Source organism: Rhineura floridana, chromosome 5, assembly GCF_030035675.1.
Source record: "Rhineura floridana isolate rRhiFlo1 chromosome 5, rRhiFlo1.hap2, whole genome shotgun sequence".
Classification (NCBI taxonomy): Eukaryota; Metazoa; Chordata; class Lepidosauria; order Squamata; family Rhineuridae; genus Rhineura; species Rhineura floridana.
In genome coordinates, this window is record NC_084484.1 from 181,567,826 (window position 1) to 181,587,341 (window position 19,516).

The 19,516-nt window shown below is 47.2% G+C and overlaps 1 protein-coding gene across 1 annotated transcript in view; it reads right to left on the reverse strand.

Moving 5' to 3' along the window:
- Positions 1 to 18,839, reverse strand: part of DGAT2 (diacylglycerol O-acyltransferase 2) — a 43,026-nt gene extending 24,187 nt beyond the window's left edge. Inside the window, exon 1 of the mRNA XM_061629052.1 lies at positions 18,603 to 18,839. Within this exon, the coding sequence (XP_061485036.1) occupies positions 18,603 to 18,642 (40 nt within the window). The 5' untranslated portion in view covers positions 18,643 to 18,839. The remainder of the gene's footprint in view (positions 1 to 18,602) is intronic.
- Between the last annotated feature and the right edge of the window lie 677 nt (positions 18,840 to 19,516).

Consider the following 19,516-nt stretch of genomic DNA (forward strand, 5'->3'; position numbering starts at 1 on the left):
TCTGGTGCTGCTGCCTAGCAGTGGGATCTTGAGAGATCTTTGCTAGAGCCGGTGAGAGAACTGTTTTGAGAGCAGGCCCCTGAGGTGGGACCATGACAAGGCAGTGACCATAGGCGGGAACCTAGCAGGTGGCGCCTGAGGTGGGATCCTGACAGGAAGGGGCCTGACAGAGCTCTCTCCCAGCCAGACCTGGAGATGGCACTGTTTGCACCCAGGACCTCATGCATGCTAAGCAGGTGTTCTGCCACTGAACAACAGCCCTTCCCTTGGTGGCTAGAGGGTACGTAGCTTGGTGTCCCTTTCACCACTGAACTCTCTCCCCCGACGCAGCTAAAGGTTCTCTAAGGAGGAAGTTTGGTGAAGCCCAAGAGTTGCTCCACAAAAACACAGACTAATTGAAGATTTAGGTTAAAAAAAACCTGTGTTTTCCGAGATTCCCCAATGATCATAGTAAATGGTCAGTGAGCTTTCTTGTCCATGGAGCACCTGTGAAAGGCAACATTCCCATGTTAAAAGATTTTTTTTAAAAAAATTAAGAAGGAGCCATATGAGACTTCCAGGCTGACTTGGAGGAATAGTGGGCTGGAAGGGTTGCTTATAGCCCTTTCCCCACCACTCAAGATCACCTCCACTCGGTTGCTTTTCCACCCAAAGGTAAGAGAGAGAGAAAAGACAGGATCACTGGTATTTTACACAGACACACCCCCAAGGCAAAATAGCCATTTGCTATTTGCAAAATAGCCGTTTGAAGATGATTTTAGAAGGGGGGGAAATGGTTGGAGGGGAACGGGTTAAGCATCTCTATGCCCTGCTACTCCTTTGTTCAGGTCGACAGCCTAGACTAGTGGCTTTTCATTTTAAAAAAGCTGCTAGGAGCGAGTTGTATGTGTCTCGTCTCCGCATGCAGTGTCTAGCAAAGGCCACCACACGCTTTGATTAGTCAACGCGTGCCGACGTCAAAACGCTCCATGGGACTTGTGCTTGACCTCCCATGGGATGGTCTGAGACATTTTAGTTGCGATAGGCTTATTCACATGTGCCAACCACTACTTCATTGATATGGGCAATGAAGAAACAAACATGCATTTGAGAACAGGCCCTAAACTAGCCCTTGAAATATCATCTGTCCCCATGGAGAAGCTGCAAGCTGTCCTCCAGATATCTCTATACCTCTGAAGTACACAGGTCTTCTGGCACTCACTGTAGCAAAATCTTCCCACCCACCCCCAGTCTAGAAGTCACCTAAAATGTTGCCGCTCCTGCCACCCTAGACGCTGTAGTCAGAGGAGATGGCCACCCTTTATGCTTGGGCTGATCCTACAATCCACTCTGCTCAAAATTTGCAATGGAAGCACTTCCCCAAACTGATCAAAGGCACTCGGCATTGTCACCAAGGGCATGGTGTGGCAGCTAGGCTGATCCCATGCAAAATGTGCATTAACATAAGAGTGGCTGTAAACATCCATAGCTGTGTACTGAAGAAAGAATCTCAGCAAGCACAGCTTCCCCACCCTGCACCAGCTGGACCTGTCAACATTTATTCTTCAACAAAATAATGATGTGAGTTTGGGGCTTGAAATGGATAATTTCTATGAGTCCCCTTCGAGCCTCCAATTTGGAATCCTGATGAGTTTCTTTTGTTAAGCTAATAGAGTGGCCAGGTTTGTTAATGGGTCTATCAGGTGCCCAGCAACTGGTGAATGGGCCAGGAAGACCCTTTTGCCATTGAAACTCTTCAGGAGAGCCTCCCCCCCGCCCCCGGTGCCTCAGAGAGGTTTGTGTTTTGAGTGTGTCTGAAAAAAGGCTGGAACTGGAGGCAGGGAGAGAGACTGGCTCTCTGCACCATGGCTTTAGGATGCCTCCTGTAACCCTGAAGGAAAAGCTGGATATTGGACTGCTAATGCCTTGAACCCCTCCATCCTAAGCTCAGGTTGGAATGTGTGTAAATAAATAAACCATATTTCATAAAGACACCACAGTCTCCGCTGACCTTCTTCTCCAGGAAACCAAACGCAGGGCGAGCACAGGGACCCCTGGAAACCTCACAGCTCGGAGATTGGGTGGTGCGCAACAATTTTTTTTTTAATTATGCCTCTCCACCACTGCACCAGTTTGAGCTGTACTGTCCAGTGGAGTTACTGACTTGAGTCCTGCACGGGATTGTCACCCCTTGCCCACGCAGAGCTTTTTGGAGATCCAAGTCCTTCAAAGTGGCACCTTGCAGACACTACAAGTGCCTAATGGCATGCAAAAAGGGTGGAACTCACCTGGGCAGAGATGACGTTACAATCTCTTTGTCAAAGGCATCCCTGCCATCAACCCACAAGTGGGTTATGTAACTGTCTGCAGCAAGGGTCATATTAAAAATGATTGTGTTCAACCCACTTACATCCAAATTAAAAAAATAAAATAAGAGCACTCTGGAGCCACACAACAGGCCCTTCTGCATTTATAAATACCTCCAAACCGAGAGAAATTGTTAAAAGGCCATCAAGCACGTCAGAGAAGCCTCAAGTGAACGTCAAGCCTCTTGGAGAGGTCCACATTTCATTTCACAGCTGCCAAGACCCACAGATCCACCTTTGTGAGCATTCACATTGTGCAATTCAGTCTTGCAGGTTTCCACTTCTTTCCCACATTTCAAGCCCATCCCTGTGCCAGTCCTTCTGGACCGTTCCAGAGGAGAACAAAAGCTATTCGACGTTGCAAGGCAGCCCCAAACAAACACTCTCCAATTTCTGGGATTCTCAAGATTTCTCCAGTGATGACAAATTCTCTGCCACAGGCACTTAAAAGTAGGCAGACACAAAAAGAGAAGTCAGGGTAACAATTCTATATTTTACTTATACATATATTGCATAAGAGTACTAAAATGTAATAATGGATGAAAACAATGCAAACAGAAACAGCAAAGTAACTCTCACATAAAAACAAACTTTTCAGCAGCTGACTATGGCTGGTATCCAATGCACTTCTTCCATTAACAAAAGGATTTATGCTTGCGCAATGTAAATTCCCTGGCTCCCTTTCCCCATGTGTGCTGGGCACCCTCCCCAAATCTGCTCTGGAGGGTTGGGGACCTCTGAAGAAATTTAAGAGAGTGCTAGGGAGGAGAGGGGAAAGTTCCATTGCACAAGCACAAATCCTTCCGCCAATGAAACAAGCGACTTGGTGCTATTGTGGATGCAAGCTTAATTGTCTTTATTTTACTTAAGGGAGGCAAACACAAGGGAGATGAAAAGGGGGTGCCAAAATCAGCATCTCACATTATTATCCCAGCAGCCACCCACCACCCTTGCTGCCCACAGACTCAGGTATTGGGACAAGAATTTCAGGCTACCCAACACATGCAATATAAGCATGAAGATTAACTATTGGAGATTGCTGTCAAGGTCTTACATCCTGGGTGATGTTGCCTACAATACACACTTCTTCCAATCCCGTTCTGCTAACTGCTTTTAGGAAAGTCTTCTTTGAAAGGCAAGACACCAGCTCCAAACACAAACCCCTAATTAAGGCATCATCACACCATCATTTAAACCTGCTTTTCCCAGTGGTGCCCACAGCTCCACAACTTTCCACACTGACTGGAGCTGATACAGTTGTAGACCAAAACATCTCGGGGGCACCACGTTGGGGAAGACTGCTTTAAGCAATGCCTGAATTGACAGAGGCAAACTGACAGTGTTTGTTCTAAATATGGCTTGGCACATCACCTAAATTGACCCACGGAGAGTCACTAACCCTGCTAATTTGTGACCCTGTTGTTGAATGCAAACATCAAATATCCTTGCATAGCTATGGCTGATATTCAGCCATTGCTATGCTTTGTGTTCATTTAGAGGCAGCATGCTTTACTGCCCTACATAATAGCAGCCCTTCATTAAGCAAGCATTACTCTTTGCATCTGCTGTTTCCAAGCCAACACTTCCAGGCAAGCTTCTGATATGGATAATTCATGCAGAGAAAATACACAAAACACCAAATGTCACAAGAGCTCCAAAACTGGTACTATGAAGAAGGCGGGCAGACAGCCATGTTATCTTAGGCATTTACAACAACTTTCCAGTTCTATAAGCAGCATTTTAGAATAGCCAGATACCTTGAAGTCAGAGCTCCTGTACAGTTGAATAATGATATGCAGAAAAGGGTGGAAAGAATTTTTGCAGAACAACTCACCATCATTAGGCATGCCAAGCCCTGAGTGGGGCTGCAACCTTTCACCCAAAGAAGCACACAACCCCCCTCAAAATTGCTTAATACTTTCCCCTGCTTCAGGAAGATATCGGGCCCTTGAAATATTAGCACCTATAATGCCAACCTTTACTGTCAAACCCATTTGCATGCCTAGCAACCCACACATTTCACACCAAGGAAGGGTTAAAAATTGCCTTTAAAAAAACAAGCGGGGAATGAAAATGGACCAAACGAGAATGTGGGCATATCAAGATGAACAGCCACCAACACAGCTTTTGTATTCACACATTCCCAAAATTACATGGAAACAAAATAGATGGATCACCCCCATCTCAAGGTAATTTGTTTTCCCCAGAGGCACATTAATGCTAGTAAGCATCATGTTAAGGGGGGCATAGCTCAGCAGGAGATATCTCCAGTTTAAAAGGATCAAGGTGATGGGACAGGCTCTGCCAGTCAGAGTCAATGACACTGAGCTAAATGGACAAACAGTTTCACTTGCGATGAAGCAGCCTCCTGCTACTGCCTCTCACCCCCTTGTGGTGCTGTACAAGGTGGTGTACATGGTTATTATTTTCTCTCCCCCCCCCATTTTATCCTCACAACCACCCTGTGAGTTGGTGACTCACCCAAGATCACCCAGTGAGCTTTATGGCTAAGCAGGGATTCGAACCCTGGTCTACCAGGCCATAGTCCAACACCCTAACCATTGTACCACACTGGCAGAGTCTCTCCAGGATTCCACACAGGGAACATTCCAAGTCCTACAAGGAGATGCCAGGGATTGAACCTGGGATCTTTTGCATGCACAGCAAAGGCTCCTGCTGGGAGGAAGGGCGGGATACAAATTAATTAAATAAATAAATAAATATCATCATCATCATCTCTATGCCATAACCCTTCCCGTTACGATCACTGGCCTTCCCGGAGAGGCTCTTTAGATGGTCCTGCGTTTGGTTTCACTTCGCTTGCTTCAAAATGCAGCAAGTCTGCCCTGCTAAGTTTGCACACACACATACTAATTCTGCTGTGCACGGCCCTGGACACCTTTCCCAAACCTCTGCCTCGAAAGCACCACTAAATCTTCAATAATGCTGGGAAAAACAGAAGGGAGTAGAAAAAGAGGAAGGCCAAACAAGAGACGGGTTGATTCCATAAAGGAAGCCACAGACCTGAACTTACTAGATCTGAACAGGGCGGTTCACGACAGATGCTGTTGGAGGTTGCTGATTCATAGGCTCGCCATAAGTCGTAATCGACTTGGAGGCACATAACAACAACAAGGCCCAGGAGTGGGCCATGGAATACAGCTGAAATGATGTGAGGGAGCTCTGGCCAGAAAAGCAGGAAGGAATCTCTTTGCCTCAAGGTTTGCACCAAGACACAGACACTCCTTTCCTGTTCTGTGGCCTTCAGTCCTGCGCTGCATTCCTTGAGAGCGTAGTTACACATGTTGGAGCTCAGAAACTGAGGTTATCATACTATGGACACATAATGAGAAGACAGGATTCACTAGAAAAGACAATCATGCTGTGGAAACCAGAAGGGAGTAGAAAAAGAGGAAGGCCAAACAAGAGATGGATTTGTTCCATAAAGGAAGCCACAGACCTGAACTTACAAGATCTGAACAGGGTGGTTCATGACAGATGCTACTGGAGGTCGCTGATTCATAGGGTCGCCATACATCATAATCGATTTGAAGGCACATAATAACAAATACACCCACATGCACATTTTCACTACTTGAAGTCTTGCACCATTTACTGCCTGTAAACACTCTCGTTCTGAAGAGCAAATATTTACTTCTGTTACAAGTTTTATTGCTTCTTCCCAGTTCTGTGCCTCTTTGCTGACAAGCAAGGCAACAGCATCCGCAAAGGACTGCCCACAATGCCCTGGGATATCCTCCAAACCTGACCCAAAGGCTTTGTCCCGCCTTGCAACTCTGGTGAGTCTCAGGTTGCCTCAAACCCTGCCTCCAAGACTAGTTCTCACGGTAGGACTAAACCTATACCTGGGCTGGTACCTCTTCAGACTGTAAGTGGGAGCTTGCATGTTTGATGGCTCCTTCATAGGAGAAAAATTAATCTCCCCTGCAGGTAGAAAGCTAGCACATCAGGGAGACAGGCTGCAACATCTCATTTCTTATTTGCAGGGATTTTTTTTGTACATTGGGGCATTTAGTCATAAGCCTCCATCTGAGCAGCTCGTAACACTAATCATCAGACTTCCACGGTAAGCCAGAAGCAGAATTGCAATTGCCCTTGCACGCTATACAAGCCATTGTGTTTTTCCCCTGTATGTTTGTTCTATTATGTTCCAACCACACCAGTGGCGGTAACATAGCTACAGTGGGTAGGGTAGGTCCAATTCACCTGAAACATTGTTTGACACTCAGTACACATTCATTGTACGGCAGCAACATCGACAGCAACCAGAAGAGACTGTTAACATCTGGGGTGGGATGACAGACTGTTTTCTTGTGTCCCCCTCCCCTTGCTCCTGGAACATCTGACTTGCTGAGGACTAGTAACCCTTTAACTGCAATGGAACTTTTCTGGTAGCTGAAGAGTGCTGGTGAAGGGCTAGCCCTGGTCTCCAGACCAGCAACACCTGAGGTAGGGCTCTGGCTGGCATTTGGGACAGGGATATAAGGAGGTACCACTGTGAATTCTTTCCTGGCAGCAACAGCATCCAGCAGAGGCTGTGGCATCCGAGCTGGGCTGTGGAAACTGTTTTCCTGCATTTTGGGATGTTTATTATGTTGCAGAGTAGCGAAATTGGGAATGGAGCGTCCGAGTGAGCCTTTGTGTGTTTGAATCTTTGCTAAAGATTACACCTTCCCTGGAATTAGTCAGACTAAGACTTTAAGCTTTAAAATAAGAAATAACTACTTTATTCTGGAGGTACATACTTGATAGGAAAGAGTTCTATATCTAGCTAACTAGCTAAGTTGGAGACGCAGACACTAAGCCTAGTGTTTGCCCTTATGCTTGGAGGAGAGGGAGACACAAAAGGAAGATGTCTGCTCTCCCTCTCAAGGGAAAGAAGAAAAAGGAAGGAGATGTGGTCAACATCCTAAGCATATCAGTCTAGCAGGAAGGGAGAGACAGCAGGAGATCAAAGGATAGGCATTAGCCTAGCAATCAGGAGGTCTCCTCCCGTGGTTGATAAAATGAGTACCCGGCATATGCTGGGGGTAAAGAAAGGCCGGGGAAGGAACTGGCAATCCCACCCCATATATACAGTCTGCCTAGTAAATGTCGCAAGACGTCACCCTAAGAGTCAGAAACGACTCGCACTATAAGTGGGGAGACACCTTTACCTTTACCTATGATTAGTTGACATGTTTTAATTGATTGATAGTTTCTTTTATGTTGCCTTTAAATGTTATAACATTCATGTAATCAAATGGAGTTATTCTGTTGGATTGTTACGTTTTGGAATGATTTAGCACTTGATTGTTATTGATGTGGTAATTTGCATATTTGCTCTGTTGTCAGATGGTTTGAGCATACACTGGAAGCTCATTGTTAAGGCAGCTAACTGTGCCGTGGATCTGGATATACCGCAGATATGATGATGTGCCCTGAGTAAATACTGTTCACAGTAAGCGGCTTTCATTGTAACGTGGAACCCCTACAATGCAAGTGCACCCTTTGCTCTCCGACCCCAGTACTGTATTATAATGAGCTTTCACTGAAAGTATGTTTAAATTTATATGCTGCTTTTTCATATAATCTTTGTACTGGGTGCCACTTTTATCACCCTTCAAGTTAGTGATGAACACTTTTCCAGTTACCTCTTTAAAATAAAATATTAGCAAGCCACTTGAGAACGTTGTAGTACTATGCTGCTAGTCTTTAAAAACTGATCTAAAGACCCTTCCAGGTGACTGCTGTCAATCATCTTGCTCAGACGACGGTGAATGAAAAGGTTTTCTCCTCTTTATTTTTTAAGATTAGCATTGTAGAGTCATGGCACAACAACACTCTTTCAGTTTGATTTTTTTTTTAAATTATAGCCAGAAAAAGGGTTTAGTGCTACTTGATCAATTAAGGGGTGAGAAACTGGAACCTACTGCAAGGGTTGTAGCAAGCGCATACTGAGTTTTGTCAAGGGTTCAACTGCCCACAGCAGCCCTGCCCATATTGAAATCCAGATACTTTTTTTAAAAAAAAAGATGCTGAGGCCATCTACACCTGTGGATATTACACTATTCTTTCCTTCTTTGAAACAATTTCCAGAGGAGTAGCCATGATAGTCTCTTGCAAAGTCTTGCAAAACAAAGTCTTGTGACAACATAAATTTGTTAGCCTTTAATTTGTTAAAATCACAAATCTGTTAGCCTTTAATTTGTTAACATAAATTTGTTAGTTGGTTCTTCTGGAAGAAGAAAGTCAAGACTTTCCTATGGTCTGCAGAAACAAACGCAAAACTAACAGTACAGCCACAAGCAAGATACGGCAGGGATGGCATTGTGTGGACGCTCCAGAAAAATAAAGGCCCCCTCGAGAAATGAGAGGATTTCTTTGTATGCATACTCAGCAACGGGTCATTGATGCAATGATAGTGCGTTAGTGGTGGATTTATAACAGACTGTCCACACATAATTCCATTTCATTTGTTCTCCATTACTTCCCCAATGCATCTGGAGGGGCACTCTTGCACTACAGCACAATGAAAGCAGGACAAAAAAAAAAATACCAGCACATTTGTGGTATAAAAGTCACAGGATTTCAGCAGGAAGCTACAGAACATGCACAGATTAGAAACAAAGAAGTATGCCCACCCCAAAACTTTTGCAGGCACAAAAAGCATTGAAAGTAAGGTCACAGACAAGCACCCCAATACCATCATGACCACAAGTAATCACGAACGCACAACAAAAAGGCCATCTGGAAGGGCCCCAAGTCATATAAGCACAATTTGTGAGACTGTAAAAATGTGCTTACATGGCACAGGGGGTAAGCCCAGATGCCTTTGCATGTGGTTTCCATGTTTTTTCATGCACGGGGGAGTTTATAAGTGGCTTAACTTCTCGCTTAAGCCAAAGGTTTAATATTAGGATAAATCACTGCCCAGCTGGAGTAAGCAGCTAACTGTGCCTATGGAGAAAGCAGTGGTTTAACCATCGATCCCTCTTCCCAGGGAACTCTGAAGATAGTAGCTCTGCGAGGGGAATTGGGGTCTCCTAACAACTCTCAGCACATTTCACAAACTACATTTCCCAGGATTCTTTGAGGGAAGCCATGACTGATTAAAGTGGAATAATAATACTTAAAATGTATAGTGCAGGCAGGGCTATTGTTCAACCACTGCCGACTCAGATCCTTGCTGATCTAGTTCAGATGACCCTGAGATCTACCATTAGATCCACCTTCTGCCTGCTTCTGTTTTACTAAATCCCCATGGCCCAAGGTGCCTCTTACGTTTATAGAGAACTCTTAACAGTTAAGGTATAGCTTAACTAAGGCATGACAGTTGTAGAATGCCCTCAAAAGACAGAACTGCCAAATTCAGTCTTCTCAGTAAACCCACAACTCTTGCATCTGACGGAAGGCCTCTTGTATTATCATGCTACTGGCCTTGCATTCTGCCAGCCTTGTTGTTGTTGTTATGTGCCTTCAAGTCAATGACGACTTATGGCGACCCTATGAATCAGTAGCTTCCAACAGCAGCTGTCGTGAACCACCCTGTCCAGATCTTCTGCCAGCCTTGGGAATGGCTTATATCCATTTGATGATCCACTTAGCTTTTTAAAAAATGTACTTTCGTGCCAAGTTTTAGATCAGCTTTCCCTAACCTTGAGGGCCCAGTTGTTGCTGCACTCCCAGCTCCCATCATTCCTGACCATGGGCTGCGCTGGCCAAGGATGATGGCGCTGTGGTGCAACATATGGGGTTGCAAGGATGGGGAGGGTAAAAGCCCTTCAACGGAGCCAAGAAAGTCAGAAAATAATAATGTGATACTCAGTGACCCCATGCATGCATTCTTCCTATTGGACTGAATGTGCTTTTTTTTTTTTGGATTGGATCAAGGTCCACCTCTTTTAGCATTATTTGCAAGAGTCCCAACTGCCAGCAGAAATAAGGCGATGGGTTTACCATAATTTACCTTCTGCCCATCCTCTGAAAGAATGCTAGACTTCCAGTCTAGTCCACAATGGGAGCACTACCCATGGCAGCTGCCCAGCTATCAAATGCAGTCCCTGAAACACACGTCGGCCGCATCCACACCGTACATTAAAAACGCTCATCTCGCTTTAGCCGTCTCAGCGCCCTTCACAAACTGCAGTTCCCAGGATTCGTTGGAGGAAGCCAGGACTGTTAAAGTGGTATAAGCACGCTTTAAATGTATGGTGCACAGTGGAGGTTGGTTCAGTAGGGCAAATACAAGAGGCAGCTGGACAGCCATCTGTCGGGAATGCTTTGATTTGGATTCCTGCATTGAGCAGGGGGTTGGACTTGATGGCCTTATAGGCCCCTTCCAATGCTACGATTCTAAAATTCTATGAAATGAAGCCTCAGCCTGCTCTCAACCAGCCCCACCTGCCTGCCTTCTTACCTACAACCGGTCCAGGGGGTGGCCCTGCCTGCCAGCCCCCTCCTCCTTAGTGCTGGTGTTGCAATACTCAGCAAGGAGGGAAATGGGGACAAAAACAGGTGGATCTGCCTGCCATAGGCTCTGGCTCCACCAACTGCTGCGCTCCTCGCATTCCACCCCACCAGCCCCAAAGGGCACCAGCCCCCACTGATGGTGTGGATGTGACCTTAGTGAGGAGTGAGCAGGGCCAGTTCCAAAGAGAGGCCAGGTGGAGCACTGGCCGAGGGTCCCTGGGGCTACAGGGGACCGAGGGGCCCCTCTGCTCACCCTTCTGTGATTTGTGGCAGGATCGCTGAAGCCTCGGCCGCCATCTTGGCTGATGGCATGCCTGCTTGCTGCACACGTGCATCCCTACCATGAGCCAAGATGGTAGCAGAGGCTTCAGCCCCTTAGGGAAACCTTGGCCGCCATCTTTGTTAAGGGCAGCACTGTTTGTGCAACCGCGGAACAACTGAGAAAGGCCTGTGGCAGGCTTGTGCCCAAGGGACCCGGCATGTCTGGGGCCGGCCCTGGGAGTGAGCCCCATTAGACACAACAGGACTTACTTCCAAGTAAAACCTGCCATTTGCAGAGATGTGCATATGTGCACATTGGTCGCCTGGTTCAACAATTATCATTAATTATTCATTTGCAGTTTGGGTGCACTCCTGGATTCAGCCCTGAGCCTGGATGCTCAGGTTTCAGCAGCAGCATAGTTAAGACTACTGCGCCCACTGCACCCATTCCTGGAGATGTCTGATCTGGCCACAGTGGCACATGCCTTAGTCACACTGCAACATGCTCTATGTGGGGCTGCCTTTAAAGAATGTTGGGAAACTTCAGCTGGTCCAAACAGCCGCAGCCAGATTGTTAACTGGGACTGGTTACAGGGAGCACACGATTCCCTTGTATAAACAGCTTCACTGGCTACCAGACTGTTTCCAAGCACAATTCAAAGTGCTGGTTATTTATTTTACTTATTAAATTAATATCCCACCCTTCCTCCCGGAAGGAGCCCTGCAAAGTCCTATACAGCTATCTGAAGGACTGTGCCTTTCCATATGAACCTGTCCCAGCCCCGAGATCATCGGGGAAGGCCCATCTCTCAGTCCCACCACCCTCACAGGCATGTCTGATGGGAGCACAGGAAAGAGCCTTCTCAGTGGTTGCCCCCAGGCTCTGGTAGTCCCGTCCCAGGGAGGTCAGACTGGCTCCCTCCCTGCTGCCCTTTTGTCAGCAGGTGAAGACTTTTCTGTTCTGTCAGGCTTTTGGGGACTGACTGCAAGGGCTATGAAACAGGGTGCTATTCTAACGGATTTGTATGCTATGTTTTAAATGGTTTCATGTTATAATTAGTTTAGTTACATTTTAATTATAAGTTTTGATTTTTTTTATGTTTTTAACTATTTGTTTTAATTTTTGTAAGCCACCTTGAGTCCCAGTTCTGGGGAAAAGGTGAAATGAATAAATAATAATAATAATAATAATAATAATAATTTTATGCAGTTTACAAGTATAAAGAAAAATATTAAACTATAACCATCCATGATAAAAATATACAATAAAACTATCCCATTAACACATTAAAATATGAGCATCCATCATTAATATATGCAATAAAGCCATCCCATTAAAACACAGTAAATAAAAATGGAAACTCAGGTCAAAAGATCAAGGGAATGCCTGTTATTAGTCAGGTGACAGTTCTACCTGCAAAGCCTTGCCCCTCTCAGAACACAGAGCCCCAGATACAGGTGCGCAACCAGAACCTTGAACTGACCATTGGAGTCGGATCAATACAGAGTGAATACAGATCCCTACTACCCCGAAGAAAGGATTCTCAGGTGATCTCCACTTGCGGAAGGATATACCATTCTTACACTCTGCCTGGAGGTGAAAATTAAATCACCCTGCCCTGGATAAAGACCTATTTTTAAAACTTAATCTTTAAGATGTTCCACTTGGGGGACGGTGGAGGAGGGGGAGACACAGAGAAACTATATCAATCATTTCCTGCCCGATTCCTTCCTCTGGCTCTAGGTGGTGAAGGTCATATTTAACAACTGCTAAGCCAAGCTTTCATGGCTGGGTTTCTCTCCAGGTCCACCTTATGCAGGAGCAAGATAAGCCGCTAACAAGGAACTTCTGCTTCTGTTCTGTCTCCACCGGTTAACAGAGACCTGCTTGTTTCCAATTCCTTGAGGAGTGCCAGCCTCAGGCCAAGAAAAACTTTGTACAGCTGCTTCGGCACACCGCATTAAGCAACGTGCAGCAGTCGGAGCCTGCTTCAAAGCTGTTGCTTTCTCAATCACTAAACAAATGGGAATCAACACCATTGAATAAACTTTAAAGAGCAACAAAAAGGTCCCTGCTCCCAAGAAACTTGCAACAGTGGCAGCGGCGGCTCTATGTCAGTGGAATCCACTTGGACAACTCCTCAAATGTTCAGACTAAAACCTGGAGCGGATTCCACTGCCCCACTGACATGGAGCCACCCACCGCCCCTGAATAGCAGAGCTCGTGTCCATTGGGACAGGTGAAATAGAAAGCAGGGAGGGTGACCGTAGGTAGACAGCCAGCACCAGTGACACGCAAAGCCAGCTCATTCTAGCTTTGACCCCATCCTCTCTGCTGTGTTATGCAAAACTGAGACTGAGGGACTTATTCCTTGCAAGTAAGAAGGCAAGTAGATGAGGGTTGACCATTATTAGCTTCTGATGCCTTGCTTCAGATGTGTCTTTTTGCACAGGCATTTTCTGATCCATAGGAGCGGGCCCTGTACCACTGGATTTCTACGTGGTATTTTTATCCTCTTTTTTTTAAAAAAAAAAGATTGTGTTTTAGTGTTTTTCTTATTGATTTGTACAGTTATACACCACTTACATTTTAAAAAAATTAGTAAGCAGCTTGGACATACTTGCACATAAACAGCTGCTTCAAATGTTCTATGCACGCCCCTCATGCTTCATGTTCCTCTGCAACATCCTGTCAGCAATGCAGCCCATCGCACCAGAAAATGCAACAAAGAATCTGAGCTAGGCACTTGCGCATCTCAGAGGATGGAGAGGATGCACAGGGCTGTGCCTTCCATGGGATGTTGCATTTACTTATTAAATTTTTACGTCATTTATTTATTGTAACAAAACAGGAAGTGGGAAGAGCTCGTGCAGCCAACAGAGCATCCAGAACTGCTCCTAATCCACTTGCTCCTTGAATGAGACTCTGTGCTCCTGTGATTAGAGGGGAGCTCACAGACTCTCCAGGGTAAATGGGTTTGTGCCTTGAGAAGGGGGATTGTGCATTGTTCAGGAGCGGGGATATCTAGCCTCACCAAGCATTTAAGCTGAAACTATCCCCGTGCAATGCAATTCATCTTATCCCAGTTGATTGAAGGGCCCAAGAGATTAAAAACCTGATAGAGAGGCCTAGAGGGCTGTATTTAACCCCAGCCCTCCCACCCCAGACATAAGGAGTTTACTAGGCACTACTGTAGTGACTTGGCCTGCATACACACCATATACTTAAAAGCACATGGCTTTCCCCAAAAGAATCCTGGGAACTCTAGTTTGTGAAGGATGCTGGGAATTGTAGCTCTGTGCAGGGCAAACTACAGTTCCCGGGATCCTTTGGAAGGAAGCAATATGCTTTAAAGTCCTACTCAGAGTAGATCCATTGAGATCAATGACCCTAAGTTAGTCATGTGTGTTAACTTCAATAGGCCTACTCTGAGTAGCAGTGACTACCATCCAACGCTTTTAATAGCAACGGCTAAAGCTTTCGACTCAAAAGCGGAGCTTTTCAAAGAAAGGAAGCTTAGTTTTCCCAAGGCTATGACTCCATGCATGCTTTTCTGGGAGGAGGTCCCTTTGAAATGTGGTGTTGGAGGAGCTTTGCGCATACCATGGACTGCGAAAAAGACAAATAATTGGGTGTTAGAACAAATTAACCCAGAACTACCATTAGAAGCTAAAATGATGGAACTGAGGTTATCATACTTTGGACACATCATGAGAAGACATGATTCACTAGAAAAGACCATAATGCTGGGGAAAACAGAAGGGAGTAGAAAAAAAGGAAGGCCAAACAAGAGATGGATTGATTCCATAAAGGAAGCCACAGACCTGAACTTACAAGGTCTGAACAGGGTTGGTTTATAACAGATGCTATTGGAGGTCACCAATTCATAGGGTCACCATAAGTCATAATCAACTTGAAGGCACATAACAACGTTGCTTTGGATTCAGGTAAGAGTTGTCCCCAAGGGAATATGGATAGGGTCAAGCTGTAACAGCACAAACCTAGGCATGTTTTCTAAGAAGTTAAGTTCTGCTGTCTTTAATGAGACTCAAAAGTGGGCAAATGCAATCATCCAGAGGCCCTCTGGAGGGATCCCAACATGACTACAAACGGAGAGCCACCGCCACCACACCAGGTTCGTCCCTGAGACAATTTCAGATCACCAGTAAGAGCACCTGCAACCAGCTCCCTCCCAAAGGCCAAAGGGCACAGGAATTATTTGCTCAATTTTCCTCTTTGCTCTGTTTCTTTTGGAACATGCCTAGTCAACGGCGAGCCATCATTTTTAGACTGAACAGCCTTGAGTACCTGAGCAGAAAGGCAACAGTACGCAAACTCAGTAAATAAGTGAATTTAGGGGCTGTTGCAAGGATTACCAGTGTGCAAAGCCGTTTGATGGAGACTCTAACAGAGCTACATAACATTCTTACTATTATTCCCCAATGGAAAGTGTGCCAGAGGTGCTGGAATGGAGACTTCCATGCGACAACAGCAATCCCACACTACAAGCCTCTTGTAGGCATTGTGAAGGTCCACAAGGGGCCCTGACTAGAAGCAACGGCCGCTCCACTGCTGTACATATCAGTCAAGTGCTTCCAGGTGAGAGACAGAAATGTGTATTGTTATTGCATTTCTAAAGACCCTCCTCTCCCCCAAAAAAGAGAGGTCTACGTACCATGCAAAGCACAGAAATTTGAACCACAACAACAAATCCTTACACGTTACACACACAAGAGATCTTTTTACTAGATCAGACCAAGGGACCAGAGCCATCATGCTTGATTAGAGCAAAATCCCTCTTGTGCTAAATAGTCTCTTGTGCTAAACAGTCCCTAGAACAACCTCTTGTTCCCAATAGAAGCTAGCTGTATGGCCCTGGGAAGCTCACAGCGGCTACTCAGCAGTATTAACATCTGTACACAACAGCTCTTTTAGAATAGCCCATTGTCATAGACAGTCGTACTCCAATGGCCCAACAGGAAGTTTAAGGCTGTTAACTCAGGGATGGGAAACCTGCAGACCACCAGATGTTGTGCAGGGATGAAGGGAGGTACAGTCTAATATTGACTGTATGGGATAGGGATGGTGAGGGTTTGGAGTTCAATAATATATGGGGGGCCACAGGTTCCCCACCTCTGCTGTAACCCTTACAGAGCTTTACATGGGAACATGTCCTAGTGAACTCACAGGACCTTGCACCATGTCTGGGTGGAAACAGAAAGCGTTTCCATCCAACTTCTAAAGCTTGCTATGTTATCAAAGCTGGCTTCAGCAACAGGTATCATCATATTTGAGGCACACAACCCCACAGGGATAACAGAGCTGCAAGGAGGCATTTGTATGCAACGCTAACATATTAGTCCTGCTGGATCAGGCTAAAAGTCCATTTAGTCCAGGATTCTGTCCCCGCCCATAGTATTTATTTATTTTATTTTATTTTATTTTATTTATATACCGCCCTAAGCCCGGAGGCTTGTATTGCATACAAGCTCTGCTTGTGGGCTCTCCGCAGATGATAACCCTCCTCCACTGTTGCCCTAGGGAGTAGAAAAAGAGGAAGGCCAAACAAGAGATGGATTGGTTCCATAAAGGAAGCCACAGACCTTAACTTACAAGATCTGAACAGGGTGGTCCATGACAGATGCTATTGGAGATGGCTGATTCATAGGGTCACCATATGTCAAAATCGACTTGAAGGCATGTAACACACACACTGTTGCCCTACCATCAACAGCATACTGCCTCTGGACATGGGAGGTTCAACAGAGCTGTCACAGCTAAGCCATTGACGGATTTCTTCTCCTTTGTGAATTTATCCAGTTCGCTTCTGAAGCCACTACCACATCGTCTGGCGGCGAGGTCGGTCTATGATCAACTTAATGGTTGCGTCAAGCAGCATTTTCTCTTGCCTGTCCTGAAATCTACTGCCAGCCCTTTGCATCAAATGACCCCAAATTGCCTAGTGAGCAGAACAGCATCTCCCCCCCCCAAAAAAAACCCCCACCCAAGCTGTAAAGACCTGTTAATTTTTATGGCTTCTGTGATAGAAGTATCTGTTGCATAATTCTTTCACCATGGAAAGAATGCTGTAGAGCATTTTATGGCCTTGGGGACAGGGGGGCTGGGAAACAACCCACAAGCAAAGATAAATCAATCAATCAAACAAGACCAGTCTTGGCCATTGGTCCTGTGGTTATCCCACACCTGGAGACAATCTCGGTAGAGAACATGTACAACAGGCACCAGCTCTTCCTTCTCTGCCTGCAAACCTTCCCCTTGGGAAATGCCCCACCGTGCAGGGGGAGCTGTATAAGCGATTCAGGAGAAGCGGGGGGGGAGTTTGCAATGCACCGCTTCACCACATAGATCTGTTGACAAGATCCCCCTCCCCAAATATGTTCCCATGCAGCAATTGGTCCACTGGGACCAATAGAAGCTTTTAAAAATACACTGCTTGCACTGCAGCACAGAGGAATGACAAGGAGGGAAGCCCTACGGGGAAGGGGTTCCCCACCAAATCACTTCTTGTTTACAAACATGCTTATTTACAAACATGCTTATTTACAGATCTCTTTATGACCTTCGCGGAAACCTTGCGGTTGTCGGAGTAGCATAGGAACATTATAGTTACAGCTGAAATGCTTCAAATTGCACTTATGGTTCAAACGCTTGTGGCCCCACCAGCCCATCCAGACTTAACCAAAGAAAAGTCTTACTGGACCACATTAAAGATTCAAGCCTGCTGTTTTTTCCCCCAGTGGCCAGTCAGCTGGACTGATAGCTCGGACATGAAGGCAACAGCTCTCCTCCGTTTGTCCCCCAGCATCTGCCTTTCAGAGGTAGACACCCTCAGCAGATTCCCCTTCCATGGCTTAATCGCTAACAGAGAGAACTGCCATGAGTTGACCTATTTATTTGAACGCAGTTGCAACACCTGAGAAGGATGGCTTAATCACCATCTGCGGACCTGCCCGCTAAAACAATGCACCTTTCAGCCTCAACAGAGGCCTCCACGGTGAAAAAGCCCCCGGCGTGGCTTCCAGGGGATACCGGAGGGATGGAGAACCGCACCATATGGCAGCTCCATCCAGGCTCCGCTGGTCCAGCCAGGGAAGGCCGCACAACGACAACCGGAGGGCAACCGAGGAAGAACCCAGGGAGCGGCAGCGCGCAGACAGAAAGCCGATCCTCCTCTTGCAGACAGCATCACCTCTTTGCTTCCCAACCGAACTTACCCGTTACAAACATTTTCGTCAGGCCAGCAAGATTTGCGCTCCCGACCTTTCCAATCGCGACTTCTCCGCGCGCTCCGCTGAACTACCCCTGCGCCAATGTTGTTTTAGCTCCCCCCAAAAAAGGGAAATATCAAGAAATGCCATTTATGGAAGGGGGGGGGAAGAGACAGAGAGAGACGTCTTGCCTTGCTTTCAGAGATGCCTCTGACCCCCACCCTTCGTCTCCCACACCCTCCCTTCGCGAGGGGGAACCCAAAAGGCGCACCCCCAAGCCCGCGCCCTCCTCACCTCGCAGGGCCCCGGAGTAGGCGGCGAGGAGGGTCTTCATGGCTTCAGCGTTGTAACCTCAGCACCCTCGGGTCCCGAGCCATAACGGGGGAGGCAGCGAAGGAGGGGGAGAGCGGCTGCAGCAACAGCGCTTGCCCGCTTGCTTGCCGGCTAACCAGGCGACCCCCGGCAGGTTCGGCCCAACCCGAGTAGTAGCGACTCTCACGCAAAGGCAGCGGCGACACCAGCCAGAGTGGCCGCAGCGTCCCCTTTTATAGGCACCTGGCCGGCGAGGAGGCGGGGCGCCCGCGCGTTGCGCCCCGCCCCCATTGTGATGCTGCGTCTGGACCCGCGGGCCGGGCCATTCACGGGGCGCGTGGAACTGCCGGGGGCCGGGCGAGGAGGACGCAGGGCGCGCTCAGCGCCGAGGGAATGTGGCTTGTTCCAGGGGGCATGGGGGGGAGACGGGGGGAAACTGAGCCGCGCCGCGACAGGAGGCGAAGGCGACGCCCCCTGGGGAGGAGGGGAGAAAGAGCAAGGCCCACCCCCGTCTCCCAGTTCCCAGTCGCCTTCTGTGTCCCTCCCCCCCGGAGGAGGGAGGATCCCACGGGACCGTAAGCAGAGCGAAGGGCTCGGTTAGGATGGAGGGACAGAGCCCGCCGTTGGACCTCCCCACCCTGCCGCGTCTTGAAGCAAAGGCCCTCGGCTCGCCGCCGTTACGCGCCAGTTGCCTCGTCATCATGAGGAACATAACAGGAAGAGTCCGGCCAGTGGCCCATCCAGGCCAGCATCCTGTTCTCCCAGTGGCCAGTCAGATGCCCGGAGGGGAAGCCCGCAAGCAGGACCTGAGCGCAAGCCCCCGCTGCGGGGTCCAGCAACTGGAAGGCCGTCTTACCCCTTATACACCCAGTCGATCACTGCGCTCTGCAGGTGAG